This window comes from Branchiostoma lanceolatum, chromosome 15 (genome assembly GCF_035083965.1).
Source record: "Branchiostoma lanceolatum isolate klBraLanc5 chromosome 15, klBraLanc5.hap2, whole genome shotgun sequence".
NCBI lineage: Eukaryota > Metazoa > Chordata > Leptocardii > Amphioxiformes > Branchiostomatidae > Branchiostoma > Branchiostoma lanceolatum.
Genome location: NC_089736.1, coordinates 5078783 through 5095069, shown reverse-complemented (window position 1 = coordinate 5095069; position 16287 = coordinate 5078783). Strand labels below are relative to the sequence as shown.

Below are 16287 nucleotides of genomic sequence, written 5' to 3'. Positions count from 1 at the left end.
ATGATGAAAATGTGCCAAAAGTGCCCATTATTGTAAATAACATTTTCTTATGCGCATAAGTGCGAGTGAAGTCACATGGTACCAAAGGGTAAAGATTAGGTGAGCCCCATGTGGTATGGTTTCCAGGCTACAGAAAGGTGAGACTTGCTCTGCGATTGTTGTCTGTTGAGTAGACAATTGGCTGAAACGATGCCGTCCCGACAGGTAACAGGGACCGCCCATAGACATAAATGTTTAATAATCCGTTTTCTTTTTTATTCAGACTGATACCAATTAGTCGGCACAATTACGCTAATTTTTGATAGTCTGTGTTTCGAATAACCGGTAAATCAAGTCTCTTTCACAAAATAAGTCAAGTTGTCCAAAATATGAAAGTATCATCTAAGCGAACTATTACATCATTGTCTCGTTAATCAGGGCCTGATTTACTTTATATATGTCTAGTGATCACCGTTAGTTAACTTTTAACTGCCGCAAGTATGAAATTGCCATCATTGACCACTATGGTGTCATTATAGTGTTTTCTCATTAATTATGCAAATGAGGTCTTCATCACTTGTATGCACTAGTATGTCCACACTAGTATGCATCCAGCAGTCTCCAGAATTGCTACAGTGCTTCACGAGGCATCCATATAGAAAGTCAGATGGCAGATATCTTCAATTTCCCCGTGTACACCCGCGCTGTGGTCCGCAAAATCCCGAGCACTCTAAACGATGGAGTTCGCATGGAAGGATTTGACGAGATCGCTGATGTCGACAAAGCTAGAGAAGAACAGGAATGTTTGATCCAAGGGCTTAAAGATGCGGGGTTAGAAGTGACCATCCTTCCCCCGGAGGACTCCATGCCGGACTGTGCCTATGTGGAGGACTGTTACATCGTGCTGGGCAACAGGGCACTTGTGACGAGACCTGCTGATGCACCTAGGCGGTTAGAGGTAAGTCTGTGTAATGCTAAGGTCACATTTCCAATCCGGGGCCCGGCCGGTCAGTCTTTGGGATCGAAAATTATGATATAAAAGACAACAAAACCACAAAACGTATGCAAAATTAACTAAGAGCATAGCTTGTGCAAATTCATTGACATACACTTTCATTTGTCGTTTCCGCAAAAAGCCCGGCCGGGCCCCGGTTGGGAAATGTGACCCTAGCATAATGCTACGGTCACATTTGCACCGGTTCCCGCAGGGGGTTTGGCCCCGGTCGGGCCCCGGAGACACAAATTTGTCCCGGTGGACTGCCGGGTACGGGAAGGGTAGCCTCTACCAGCGAAGATAGTGTGTTACGCCGAATGGCGGTTATACCGGCTATATAGATACAGATATAGACAGATACACCTGGCACTTTCACGCCTGTAGAGGATGTCATCTATAACATTTACTTGCTGTGGTCTTAACATGTTTAACTAAACATGTAAAAGAATAAAGGTTTTCCCTGTCCTGAATCCAGGTTGACAGTGTAGAGAGGTGTCTGAGGGACCTGGGACTTGATATCATACACAGGATCCGCGATGAAGGAGCCACCCTTGAAGGCGGTGACGTCATCTTCACAGGTAACTCCCATAATACATTTTTCCTATTCGAAATAACAGAGACAAAGGCAAGGTGACACAAGTTGTACAACTTATTTTGCCAGCGCCACTAAACAAAGCTACAAACATATAAATATATGTATATGTAAATAAAAACTGAAAGACAATAAAGCAAATCCTAAAGTGTGCCTACGTTCCTCATCAACATCTAAGAAATTATAAATTTAATTCAGATGTAAGATAAGATGATAATGATAATAGTTTAATTTTCATTACAAATCTATCCGGTTGCTTGAGTAATTGTTATTTTGTTTATCTTACTACCTGGATGGCTAACCTTCATACAACTCCAAATACGTATTAACATGTCCTTGTTTTTCTTTCCTATAGGCACAGAGTTTTTCGTGGGGGAGTCAACGCAATCAAACAAGGCTGGCCACAAAATCCTGGCCGAGACCTTCCCAGAATACCCTGTTCACTCCATCTACGTACCTCCGCCGGAAGTGCACCTGAAAGGATTTGCATGCATGGCTGCACCTGGCATCCTCACATTAGTGGACTCCGAAAATGGAAGAAACGGTTGGAAGGTATGCGGGGGGGGGGGGGCGGTATAAACTTCCTGTCAACCTTGACCAATAAGGCCGTTCACGATTCTGAGTACGCATGTACAGCGATGTATTGTGGGTATACCGGTAATATGTCAAAAGGTGTCCCTGAGAAATAAACAAAATGCAGCTGGATATTGTTTTTGCAAATCGAGACAATGATCAAGACGACAACTGTTTGATCATGAGTATTATTTTGGGTAGAAAGTGAGGCTATACATGTGTGAAACATTATGTATTCAACAGTATCTAAATGGTGCTTTACGCATGCAGATTGTCACTGCACAAGATATAATGGATGTTTGTGTGTATAGTACGTCTGGTGTATCCATTTTAGATTGTCCAAACTACTTCCTGTGATAGACAATAGTTCATAGGTTGCTCGTAGTTTATTTTTTCAATTTTTGTACGGCCTCTCTTTTGCAGGAGATGTGTGCAAAGAGTAACTACAAGTACGAAGCATTATGGCTTCCCGAGGACTGTGCGGAGAATTGCATCTACGTAAATGGGACAATAATCCATGGTCCTGAGCGCCAGTTCCCTGAAAGCTACAAGGTAAACACCACATGAACTATCTATGTGTATGTGTATGTGCAAATACTTTACGTTTGGGACCGTGCCTATAGTGCCAGTTAGTATTGCCCTGAGGAAGGTGACAGACGGTCACCGAAATGTAGGTGTGGATAAAACACTTCTTTGTGTACACAGAATTTTGTTATCCAGTGACTTACCAACATAATGAAACTATTCACGGATTTAAGTTGAATAAATTGTCGTTGATCAGTGCTTTATTTTTGACGTACATAAGCTACAACAAAATCTCTTTCAGTGATAACTATTTTGATCACTTTATCTGAAACTATATGTAACATGTTATGGTGAATGTAAATACCACTTTGCTAATGTATAAGTGGACGAATTGAGTATGTATGTGTGTAGAAAAAGACAAGGGCTGTCAGACTGAGTCGCCAACATAGCAATACCATATTATATCCTATCTAAACAATGTTTTTTATCTTTCTTTATCACCTAAAGGTGTTCACCAAGGCGCTGGCCAACTACCCACGAATCGAGGTGTCAACAGAAGAGGTGTACAAATTATGCGCTGCGCTTACCTGCCAGTGTGTCCTGTTCTAGAGGCGCCTGAAGTAGTCAGCAGACATGCACACCAATGCACTGTAGTACTAGAACTGTAACGGCGTAAATGTTGTTTGTTCTTATAGATTTCTTAACTAGAGTTAGACTTCTTTCTTTCATTTCTGGAAAGCTTGGAACGCCCAATCGTTTTGTGGGCGGATGTATCCATGTCGTTTTCTGTTATGTCATGACGTTAACGTCACACGCACTGGTATGGTGGTGTTTTGGATCATTATTTCGAATGATGCTTTACCGCTGCAATATGTAAAAGTCACATAGGTGTCGCTGATGAGAAGCGCATGCAGGAATGTGCTTTCGGATTATGGTGCTTTACTGCTATACGTAAGAATTGGGGGCGCTGGTGTTACATGTAAGCACATACGAGGATAGATCGAAGTGCCATATATTATTATTACCGAGTGGTGCTTTGCTGCAATATATAAGTGACATATAGGGGGCGCTGGTGTTAAGCACTTGCCAGGATAAAGGAATTGACGTCTAAAGGATTATGCCGACTTATTTAACTGGTGCTTTACTACAATGTAGTAGAGTCGTTAATGATAAATGAATGTGATACTTATAAGAACATTTCAATAAAGTTGAAACCTCGGAGAGGTATAGACGTTGTCTGGTCTTATTTGCTCGCATACGTGATTGATAACACTGATTCCTCATTGTGTTAAACCTGTTGTTGACACATTTAGCACTCTTTGCTAGTATTGTTGAAACCGTTGAAAAGTGCAATGCTACCAAAACACTGAGAAAGAGCCGGATCCTTACACCTGCTTGGATTTTAATTTCGAACCACCCACAGCATATGTTCTGTAGATGTTTTAAAGCCACTACTACGTACATTTCTGTGAATCATTTCTTGATAGAAATAGAAGCACGAGCCAGTTTACTTACTTACGGGCACTTGACAGCTGACAGGTCTCACCTTTCTGAAAAGACGAAACCCTACACGTGTGACCAGTGCGACTATTCTGCTGCACGGAAAGGCACTTTAAATACACTGGGTAGACATACTGGAGGCAGACCCAACGTGGCGAGTGTAACTCTCTACATGCTATTATTCTACGGTGAACGTGACTATGGAATATATTCAACTACGAAAACACAGATTTAGTGAGTCTTACTCATCAATTTCTAGTGTTGCATCAAGTTAAGAAAATAACAAAATCATTCGCGTTTGCTCAAACATAAGCAGTAACACGTAGAGCTACCACTGTCAATCGCTATCATGTGTTGATTGCACAGTCATTCTAGTGATGACCTCAGAATTTTATTATTAGAAAGGAGTCATTTTATGACACCTAGATATAAATAATCATGCCCATATTTGGCTAGATTGCTAACTCATGCGTCATGCATTTCAATAATCGTAACCGCAGTAAAAACATTTTTGGTTAAAACTGTTCACTTGCAATTTTTAAAGACCCGCAACGCACCATGGGTTCTGTAAAAGAAAGACAAACAGAACTATTGAAAAAATTACCTTTACCTTTGTTATGACAAATAGCACGCGTTGTTTTCGCACGCTCCTCTTTTGTTTAATACTTTTTCAACGCTTGTGTCATATTTGAATTGGCCATTCAGCTCACTTGTTTCTGACTTGTTTTGTTACGTCACTGTTGGTTGGTTGACAGGACTACATCTCAAAACGGCGATCGCGATTTTTTGTGCTGGTCAGATTCTTTCACATAGAGCGTCCTGCGTTCACTTAGGTTAGACTAAGATGGCCTTCATCGCTGTTGGGAGTTTTGTCTTAGCCCTACTGATCGGTAAGTGATTCTTATGTTTTTGATGCAACTCAGAGTATGAAGATGAGTATGAAAACTACAACAAAGCCTAAAAGAAGAGAAAGGATAGATTTAGACTAAAAGTGAAGAAAATTACACAAGGTTACGGTATGTTAAAGCTTGTGACCTTTCAAAAACTTTGTACCTTAGCATTCCAAAAAATTGAACACAGTGTTACGTTTTGTACAAAAGTGACAGTCTTGAATTCCGAAAGTAGTACCGATATGGTTTAAAACACAATATTCAAATGACAAAACTGGTTTGAGCAATTTAAAACAAAAAACAAAATGGATGGATTAAGTAAAAGCCAATATGAAAACAAACTTTTATGTGTAAGAAAAGTTTTTCCCTCCATAAATGTTTTATTGAAGATAATCAAAGTTTTGATATTCAAGTTGATCTTTCAGAGTTTGCGCGAAAGAAAACACAACAAATTTGTACGTTGTCTGCAGGTATTAGCACTAAGTAATATGGTTGTGGAGCGGACGATTGCTGGGGGGAATTCAACTTGATTTTTTTTCACATTTGATTACTAGTATCATGCCGCTGTCACATTTCGGCCGTATTTGTTGGTCAGAAGGTCTTATCTCCAAGCAGATCTATCGGCGGCAAGGCAGTATCCAGAAAGCCTTTTGTATGCTAGCTGGTTTGCCCTTTGGATAGCAGCCTTGCCACCGATAGATCTGCTTGGTGATTACGGAAGTTCGCTGAATCACACAATCGCCCGAGAGTTAAGCGTGTTTTTTGCCTAAAAATTTACCCATTCATATTGAACGGGACTCACTGACCTGCGAACGTTGGCCGGTCCCTAAAAATAGTGCAATGATAGAAAGGCCAACGGGTGTGTTACTGCCCAAAAATGTCGTTTAGAGTAGTCGGTCTCTTGTTGTGTGACAGGGGCCTTACACCATTGGGGGCGTAAGATGTCTTCGCTTTTAGTCGATATAAAATCTTACTTTCTCGTCACAGGGCATGTCGGCGCGCTGACGTGTTACGACTGTCAGAAGCTGGACAGTGACGCTGATTTCTACACCTGCCTCCAAAATCCTACCTCCGTAACCACGGTAACATGCACAGGAGACGAGGATACCTGTCAGGTGAGCGTTTTCCTCTCCCCGCAAGAAAATGTAAAGAAAACTTCAGTCAGGTCAACGAAAATCTAAGAAGTTCCAACTACGGTCCTGAAAATAATAGGGTCTGTAGGTAAAGATTCCCTAGCCTCCATAGCAGACTACCTTACGGCTGTTTTATTTTTCAAGTTACCGTTTTCTTATTAGGCCATGTTGATTATATGGATGACATCCGCCTGCGCATCAATTCTTGTGCGTTACCACAAAAAAAATTCGGCCATAGGCTGTCACAGCCTGCTTAACCTTCTCCGCCTTCTGTCTAACTCTGTAACCAATAGAGAATGGGGTGCCAAACAGCCACTTCAGTGTGCCAAAGGTTAAAAAATGCAAATTTTACGACATATCAAATTCGTACGACCTGCGACGAATGTGACAGCGACGTTAAGACCGGTTTAGTAAATTTTCACCAGCGCACTTATAGGTAGAGAACGTGCGATTCACAGTGTATGGTCATGTGTCGCCTTAAGTGTTGCCTTAAACCCCTACTGGGAAGAAGTCCCCGGCAACGTGACCTAACAAAAACACAACAAACCGAAAAGCAACAGTTGCCGAGTTGATGTAACCAGAGGTTCACAACAGTTCCCCTCAGAATTACACCTACGTTTTCTGTAGAAAAAGCGAACACGTCACTCAAACTTCTGTGTTTGACAAGAATGCGAGCCGAGCGCAACCATGTCTCTTCATTGTAGTCGTTCAAGCAGTGCCCAAAAGAAAACTTCAGTCATTCAAACGCGATGCGCGTGCTTGAGCGACAATCTATTGCATACCGTACCGATTTTCGTGCCATTCGCTTGCAGCGCAACAATGTAACAATTTGAAAGCAAACTCCATTAGTAGGAACAAAGAATGGGGAACATTTAGAAAAAGTCTACACGGTCTATCTCTCAAAAACTGAAGATCTACTTAAAGCTACTTGCATAAAACAAACACAATATTTGAATTTATACATTCACAATGGTAAAGAGGTGAAGTTGTTCTTTGAGGAAAAGAAACAGTTTAAAAGCGATGCTATCTTTGTTTTAGATAAATGGTTTGAAGATCCTCATTTGTCATGGCAGGGTTCAGAAAGTAATTTTGCATTCGGTGCCTATTTACACTGACGTTGTATGGTGTTATAGTCGAAACTTTGCAAAACAAGAGTTCAGAGGTCTCACACCTCCGTTTCTATTATAGGCTCTATAATTGTTGAATTAGTTTGAAAACATTCTTTCTCAGCTTTGGGGGTTTTAACACCCCCATTTGATAGTGGGATGATCGTTAGCTGGCTGTTTTAAGCCAAAAGGACCAATCAAAGTGCTCTGGTTGGGGGGGGGGGGGTATTTCCAGAATAGCCGCATATGGACAGTTGACATGACAGGTTAGCATTTTCATGGTCTGGACTCTGAAGTTTTGATTCCTAGAAAAATTACCTCCTTTTTCTCCACTTTCCCATAGTATTCCAATTGCATGCATCAGGGGCATATACTGGAACGGTGGCGTCCCACCAAAAGAGGGGGCCGGGTGGTATGCCGTATCATATGGGCGCGCTATTTTTCGTCGCCACCGCGTACGGGCACTCCTCGAGCGGACTAACGATATCAGACTGGTGACTGTTCGTCATTTTTTCATGCAGGCCACACTCGTGAATAATGGCTGGCTACACGTCGTCAAGAGAGCATGCGCAACAGCCTCGGTTTGCGCTGAAGCCAAAAATGACACAATAACAGGTACATCTATCTTTTCTTAATTAGAATACATTATAGACATGGTTTACAGGTTTAAAAAAACTAATGTTACTTTTTGTACACAAAAATTATCATGTATTGTATTTGCAGTGAAATAAGATAATTCGTTGGTAGAATCCGGATCTACGTAACTTAAAACCTACTACAAAGATTCAATTTGATATCATCAAATCTCTTACCAATCAGCATTGACCGAAACTTATTCTTCGGTCACAATTGGAAAAAGGGGCCCCGCCGGGTAGTTTACGGGCTGTTTTTTTCCTTTGCACCTACGTGGCCCCGTGGGACACACTATAGCTACCGGGCTATTTTCGGGCACGGCCGGGCCCCGGGATGACTTTAACACGGACTTAAAATCAACCCGGAACCCAGTAACAAATATACTCCATATATTCGAAGATCTGATAATATCATGTGTTTGTTACCATACCAATATCCAACTTACGTTGAAGATTAAACGTTTTCTGATTATGTTATGCAATTTCTTTGGCACAGCCGAAGGCCATTGCTGCCAAAACGACACTGTGCCATGTAACGATCAGGTCTTCGAGCTGCCAACTACAACAACAACTACAACCCTAGCGCCAACCACAACAGTGAAGACAACGACGACACCAACAACTACTATGACTACAAACACATTTCCTAATACAACAGCGGCGGCGATTGGTCAAGCCGGAGGGATGAGTGCCGGAGCAATCGCAGGATGCAGCGTGGCGGGTGTTGTAGTACCGTTGATGGCCGCAGGGGCTATCTACTACTACATAAAACACAAAAAGGATAAACAAGATTCTGTTACTGAATTGTAGAACCAGTATTACCGTCCTTCGGTGTAACGCAACAGATTAATTCTCTCTCTCCCTCTCTTTCTCTCTCTCACACACTCACTCACACACTCACTCACTCACTCACTCACTCACTCACTCACTCACTCACCCACCCACCCACCCACCCACCCACCCACTCACTCACTCACTCACTCACTCACTCACTCACTCACATACTCACTCTCACTCTCCCTGCCTCCGCCTGTGTGTGTGTCTCTCTCTCCCATTCCTCCACCTCTCTCTCCTCTGTCTTTCTCGAGTTTCTTCCCTTTCCCCCTCGGACTATCTCAGTCCCTGTAACTGTTAGTTAATTCATTTCTATAGTCTTAGAGGGACAATAAACCCCAGAAAACAAGATTTAGTAAAGAAACTTCATCAAGAGATGATGGCAGGTTTAGCAACCAATGTCGGACTTGAGTACCATAAAAGCGCACAAGATAGCTTAATGAGAAATATGTGAACCGTTTGTATTTTTGTTGTAATATATTTGTAATGATCGTTGTATGAGGTATAATGTTATTTGTATTGTAGATTGGTAGTTGGATAAGTGTGCCTAGTTCGTAGATATTCATGCACATACAAGTACGACAATCATGAACTGTGGGCGTAAATTATACCTAGTAAAGTTATGTCAATAGCTTTTAGCTTCATGTGACCTAAACGTGTTTTTATTGCCTTCTAAATTTATGTAAATGACTCAAGCCAGTATGTTAGTTTAGTTATGACTTTCATGCACGTACATATGTTGTTCGTTGTGACGTGAATTGCAACAGACGTATTTGTGTGAAATAGCAATTTTTAAGGCTTCAAAAAATATATTCTCTGTGCACAGAATACAGTGTTCTGCGTTTCTTTAATCAAGTCAGAAGTACAGTTATTGTATCTTTTTAAGGACCTCTGAAGGTGCACAATTCATGCATAAATTCTCCCTCATTACCTGTTGTAAAAACTCTATACATGGTCTCTTCACATAGTTTTCCAACTTGCTCCGACAGCCCTAGGTAGCCCCGGCCGGGCCCGAAGCCACCAATTCTTCCCGAGGGACCGCCGGACACCGAAAGGGTACCTCTCAGTGCTCTCACGATTAGTTTACGGCATCTATTTGTTACCGGGTCCCGGGTTGATTTTAACTCCAAGTTAAAAACTTTCAGGGGCCCGACCGTGCCCAAAAATAGCCCGGTAGCCGCAGGATGTCCCACGGGGCCACGTAAGGTCACGCCCGAAAGTGCACAAAAAAAACCCAATCCGTAAACTGACCGATAGGGCCCCTTTTTCCAATTGTAGGATGTCGAAACAAAGGACTGTCGCGCTGCTGGGTGGGAGAGAGTACAAGGGATATCTATGCCTTAGTTGACCTGATCAGTCGTTGTATGCTTCACTCAACAAATCCAGGTTTCCTAGCTCAATAAGTCTTAAACTAGAAAGACACAGAAGCATATCTCCAAGCAGATGTTTGGAGGGAAAATTGTAACGCCAATTACAGCATATAAGGAAACAAAGTAGTCATAATTACTCCAAAAGAATCTGAAACCATGACTCTTTTTCCTTCTACGATTATGTCTCAATTAATCAATATCATCAATCAATCAATCAATCTATCAATAAGGTATTAAATGTAAGAAGGAATTGCTTGCAAGGCTATCTTAACCTATATTGCCTTAATACAAACGACTGGTCAGGTCACTAATACAGAATATTTTTTCAGGCCACACTTGTGAATACCGGCTGGTTACATGTCGTCCAAAGAGGATGTGAAACTTCTTCTGATTGCGCTAATGCAGAATCGGGCGGTGTAGCAAGTAAGTACAAAATCCGCCATGATTTCAGTCTTTTGGATAGATGCCACATTATAAACAATCAAATCTGCCCAAGAAGACCATAGATAAAACCATGTCTATGTGGACACGTGGTCACTGTAGACAGGATTGTATTAATGCTTAATTGTGTCAACGGGAAAAAAATTATATAGGGACCACCAAAAAGTGGTCACACTGGCCAGCTGGTCTTTTTGTAGAGGTGGTCACTTGTACAGGTTTGACTGTATATTCAGCCAAAAAATAACACCAGCATCTAATTTCCTTTTGAAACACAGCTGATGCCCAGTGTTGCACAACGGATAACTGCAATGACCGCATTTTCGAACTGCCGACGACAACTGTCAAACCAACCACTACAACAAAAGCTACAACGGTTGTGACAACCAAACTACCGACCACCCTGGCAACAACAGAGCGACCAACCACCCTGGTAACCACAGAACGACCAACCACCCTGGTAACCACAGAACGACCAACCACCCTGGTAACCACAGAACGACCAACCACCCTGGCAACCACGAAACCACCAACCACCCTGGTAACCACAGAGCGACCAACCACCCTGGTAACCACAGAACGACCAACCACCCTGGTAACCACAGAACGACCAACCACCCTGGTAACCACAGAACCACCAACCACCCTGGTAACCACAGAGCGACCAACCACCCTGGTAACCACAGAACGACCAACCACCCTGGTAACCACAGAACGACCAACCACCCTGGTAACCACAGAACGACCAACCACCCTGGTAACCACAGAACGACCAACCACCCTGGTAACCACAGAACCACCAACCACCCTGGTAACCACAGAACGACCAACCACCCTGGTAACCACAGAACGACCAACCACCCTGGTAACCACAGAACCACCAACCACCCCGGTAACCACAGAACGACCAACCACCCTGGTAACCACAGAACGACCAACCACCCTGGTAACCACAGAACCACCAACCACCCTGGTAACCACAGAACCACCAACCACCCTGGTAACCACAGAACGACCAACCACCCTGGTAACCACAGAACGACCAACCACCCTGGTAACCACAGAACGACCAACCACCCTGGTAACCACAGAACGACCAACCACCCTGGTAACCACAGAACGACCAACCACCCTGGTAACCACAGAACGACCAACCGCCCTGGTAACCACGGAACGACCAACCACCCTGGTAACCACAGAACGACCAACCACCCTGGTAACCACAGAACGACCAACCGCCCTGGTAACCACGGAACGACCAACCACCCTGGTAACCACAGAACGACCAACCACCCTGGTAACCACAGAACGACCAACCACCCTGGTAACCACAAAACAACCAACCACCCTGGTAACCACAGAACGACCAACCACCCTGGTAACCACAGAACGACCAACCACCCTGGTGACAACTAAACCACCAACCAACATGACAACTATCATTTCAAACGGGAATAATAACAATGTGAATGCTGGACTCATTGCAGGTTATGTTACACTGGCCATAGTTGTTCCATTAATAATGATAGCAATGCTATACTACTGGTGGAGGCGTAAACACAAGGCGAATAAGACACATCCCGAAAAAGGCGCAGAAAAGCCACCGTGGGAAATGGTACCATGCGACCCAGCAACAAGAGTGGCGTAATAGAACTAGTCAATTATGTACATACTGTTTTGATTTATATTTATTGATATATCACAATTCATTATCATCATCATCGATTTGAGCTGATTTGATTGTACGTTATAAATATCTTTGTATGTAGGGTTAATCCTCTTTGCATTAATGACTAATCAAGGTGTGTGAATAATGGAGGCTGATCTTTGTGTGTGCTTCAACTTTTTAAAGAGTAAGAAATATGTTCTACCTATAGAAAGTACTACATGTATATTGAAATGGTGCGGGCACCTACATGTACTTGACTATGTGTATGATCAAGGCAAATCATGACTGTACTAATGTAACTCATAGCTTTTTGTAAAAGACAACCTGTTTTAAGAAACACAAGGCTGTGTTCACTCACCCTACAGGGATATAGATCTGTCAGGACAAAGGCACTGTTGATAAATATGTTTCAAAGTGTGCTATGTTTATTTCTCTTATGATCTTATTACGAATATGTGCATTTTTTCAAATAAACATATATGCTATATTGTGTCTTGCTTGGTACAATTCATCCCTATATTTTCTTAGTGATGGCTGTATTTAGTGGCAAAATGGTCTTGTGGTTAGGGTTGGCTCTAATAATCTTAAGGATCAGGGATCGAATCTCTGGCAAGCCCGAATGTTGTGCCCTTCGAAAAGGCACTTGATACCCATTTCCTCATTCGGCTCAGGTGAAAATGAGTACCTAGCTTCGATTAGGGACACCCTCTCGGATGGGACGTAAACTCACGGAGGTCCTGTGTTTGAGGAGAGCCACACCTCAAGTATGTTAAAGAACACACCACACTTATCGAAAACTTGTAGTAAAAATGCACGTCTGTTGTCTTATAAGAGCCAGTGAAAGAAATGGACTAGACATAATCAGCGAGAAATTCACAATGATTAATAAAACCCCAAAACTGAAATATTTCACGAAGGTATGAGATCTTTGATTTCTTGTTGCTAATTTGGAATCATCTTTCCAGGCTACCTTGGTGAATAGTGGGTGGCTATACGTCATCACAAGACGATGTGCAACTGCTGCTGTCTGTGCTAGCGCTGAATCGGATTCTTTGTCAGGTACGTTACCTCAAATGTATCATCCCTATCATTGTGACAACAATTTAAATTATTGATTCATAAGCGATATAAATCAATTTCATAATACTTGCACTAAATCATGAGTCTTTGTTCTGCCACAGCAACTGCAAATATACACTTAGTCTATTAAACTCGTTCCTGAAGCTTCGCCAAAAATACTTTCATAGCAGCTACGATTTATTTGATGGAATGCGACAGATGAGGATGTTTTAAGGACTTCTTTTTGCTTTCTTTTCACAGCTGGTGCCCAATGTTGTGCCACGGATAACTGCAATGATAAAGTATTCCAACTGCCGACGACCACAGCTCGTCCAACCACAACCACACAAGCCAAAACCACGTCTACAACCACACAAGCTACAACAACACTCCCTACCACCTTAGCAACAACCACTCCTACAACCACCTTAGCAACAACAACACTGCCTACCACCTTAGCAACAACCACACCTACAACTACCCTAGCAACAACAACACTCCCTACCACCTTATCAACAACGACTGCATCTACAACCCAACCAACAACACTACCAACCACCCTAGCAACAACCCTCCCAACCACCCTAGCAACAACACCACGCCCAACCACCATAACAACCACTCCACCTTCAGTTGTGACTCCTCAATCCACAATAGGCACTGGGGCTATTGTTGGATTCACCTTCTTGGCTCTTTTCATCATCATTGCCATAGCTGTGGCCATTTACTGTTGCCTGCGGCATAAGCACAAACAATACTCCACAACGGACGCTGAAGTAGCTCAAGAGGATTCGTCGGTGCGTTATAAGACAACGTCAAGTTTTGAAGATCTTCCGATGGAGAGTAGAGGGAACACTCCCATCCCGGCATGGATGAACGTAGAGGCTCTGTCATCTTTTGACCAGGCGACAAAAGTGGTATAATGGAGAACCTGGCACCTGAGCTTTTGGCCATTCATTGTAATGCTATATTTCTGTAAATTCACTCAAAACAAAAAGTTCGGAAACTTAACTTTGACCAATTTTATCTCCGTTATCACTTCGTCGATTGTTTAGTATTTTGTATCATTGTAAAGATCATTCATGATCCTTTACAATGATACCATATTTGTCATGATACTACATTCAAAGGTGGAACAACAGAGCTGTAATGCGAGTGTGTCACGGAAAAAAGGGCCAAAAAAAGCCAACAGTGTCTGACTTTTTGAGCGACGAACTCACGAAATCGGTCCATAAAACGGACAATGTGATGAGAAAAAAATTGTAAGCTACTCTGTACTCACATGAGTAATGAATGATGTAAGTTGAAAAGATGTAAAAACTTCTATTCTAAGTCTGCTATTGTTGCTGCAAATATCTTTACAGCATGGTTACTACTACAGTATGCAGTTTACATGCGTTCATGATTTGTGACGAATGTTGTGAAAAGCATGTTGCAATGTTCTTCATCACTTAATGTATTGTTAGATGCGACAATGTCTTTTTAGGTAAAGACCTTATATATAAAGGCAACAAAATATAGCTGTTTGAAATAGCAAACCCTTCTGGTGCATAAGGTATCCAAAAGTATGTTGAAAAATGCACGGCTCACTGACTCTTGTTCTGTAAATGTAATTTTGGTATAATCATGACATGCCCCGACTAAGATGCATATTATACATGACACTGTATAATATATGTAGCTAAGCCTTCAATAACTGGCAAGGTACATATCGGTACAGATAACCTTTTTGGAAAACTGTATGGACTTTTTGTAAAATGCACAATAAGGAGACTAGATTCCATTTTGTTTCGTGTAGCACTTGCTAGTTGTGTAATAGAAATTTGAGGATTGAAATAAATGTGTGCTATATTTTCTTCACATGGTCTAGGCTATATTGCTGGGGTTTTTTTTCACTCAACAAAACATACGTTATATACATGGTGACCAGCCACTCCAGTTCTGTTCTGCCATAAAACTGAAAAATAACATAGAAAACAAAGAAAACTAAAAGAAATCTTTTGTTAAATGTTTATTCGTCTGTCCGCATTTCTTTCCCGATAAAGAGACACAAGTAATGAATGTTATTTTCTTACAAATAAGTCACGCTGACACCCCCGTTACACTCAAAGACAGCAACATGAGGTTAGGACAAAGTTTAGAACCAAAACTCTTGACACCCGTCCTGCACAGTAAGTACATAATATCAAACTTAAGTCAGATCTGGACAATTCAACACAAATATCATATAGAACATTTCCTCATATGCAGAGCCTCGCTTGTGGGCTATAAAATACATTATATACCTTTGGGAGGCTCCGATAAACCGGGCTGAGGTTTCCACTTTTGTGGGCGTGGCCTCTCACTAGCTATCAGCCAATCAGCTTTGTCTAAAGAAACATTTAGGCAATTCTTTGATTGGCTGAAAGCTGGTTAGAAACCACTGCCACAAAAGTGGAAACCTCAGCCCGGTTTAGTAAACCCACCCTTAGGTATATTGTGGCTGCAGGCAAGGCTCTGCATAGGAGAATCTTCGAACAAAACTTTTAAAATGTACAGTAAATACATTGGACCCACACATTAATGGCCCAGTGTTCTGAAGTATGTTAAGTTTCAATTCTTGAAGATAAAAGGTGTCCTCAACATATGACGTAGTATGGCAGTTATATCCTTAGGTTTATGATAAGGGCCTGGTCACATGGTACAATCGTGGCACAATCATGGTACGTTCGTCGCACAATCCTGGTACAATTGTGGCACAATCGTTGTACAATCGTTGTACAATCGATGTACAACCGTTGTACAATTGTCGTACAATTGTAGTATGATCGCAAGTTGAAGTCATTGTTAGATTAGTCTTGCATGTGTCTTTACAAAATTCAGCTGTCTAATGTTACCAAAAAAGGCTGTCTTATATCATTGTTGGCAGTTGGTTCTGTCACAGCCTACTTGGACAAACACAACAGAACAACAACCTACGACAAATGTGACCGTGCCATGACACAAGTAAAGAA

At 42.0% G+C, this 16287-nt stretch overlaps 3 protein-coding genes across 3 annotated transcripts; all 3 read left to right on the top strand.

Annotated features, from left to right (window-relative positions):
- The first annotated feature begins 237 nt into the window (after window positions 1-237).
- LOC136420900 (N(G),N(G)-dimethylarginine dimethylaminohydrolase 1-like) lies at window positions 238-3890 on the top strand. Its single transcript, XM_066408021.1, has 5 exons — window positions 238-937; window positions 1449-1551; window positions 1921-2117; window positions 2562-2690; window positions 3171-3890. Exons 1-5 carry the CDS (start codon window positions 647-649, stop codon window positions 3270-3272), a joined length of 822 nt encoding a protein of 273 aa, XP_066264118.1. The 5' UTR covers window positions 238-646; the 3' UTR covers window positions 3273-3890.
- Window positions 3891-4006: 116 nt separating this feature from the next.
- On the top strand, window positions 4007-8771 carry LOC136420903 (uncharacterized). Its single transcript, XM_066408023.1, has 4 exons — window positions 4007-5053; window positions 6041-6168; window positions 7814-7907; window positions 8421-8771. The coding sequence occupies exons 1-4, from the start codon at window positions 5008-5010 to the stop codon at window positions 8732-8734; spliced, it is 582 nt and encodes a 193-aa protein (XP_066264120.1). The 5' UTR covers window positions 4007-5007; the 3' UTR covers window positions 8735-8771.
- A 1266-nt stretch (window positions 8772-10037) lies between these two features.
- Window positions 10038-14217, top strand: LOC136421066 (mucin-2-like). The gene is made up of 3 exons (XM_066408211.1): window positions 10038-10068; window positions 10845-12053; window positions 13556-14217. Exons 1-3 carry the CDS (start codon window positions 10038-10040, stop codon window positions 14215-14217), a joined length of 1902 nt encoding a protein of 633 aa, XP_066264308.1.
- The last annotated feature ends 2070 nt before the right edge of the window (window positions 14218-16287 follow it).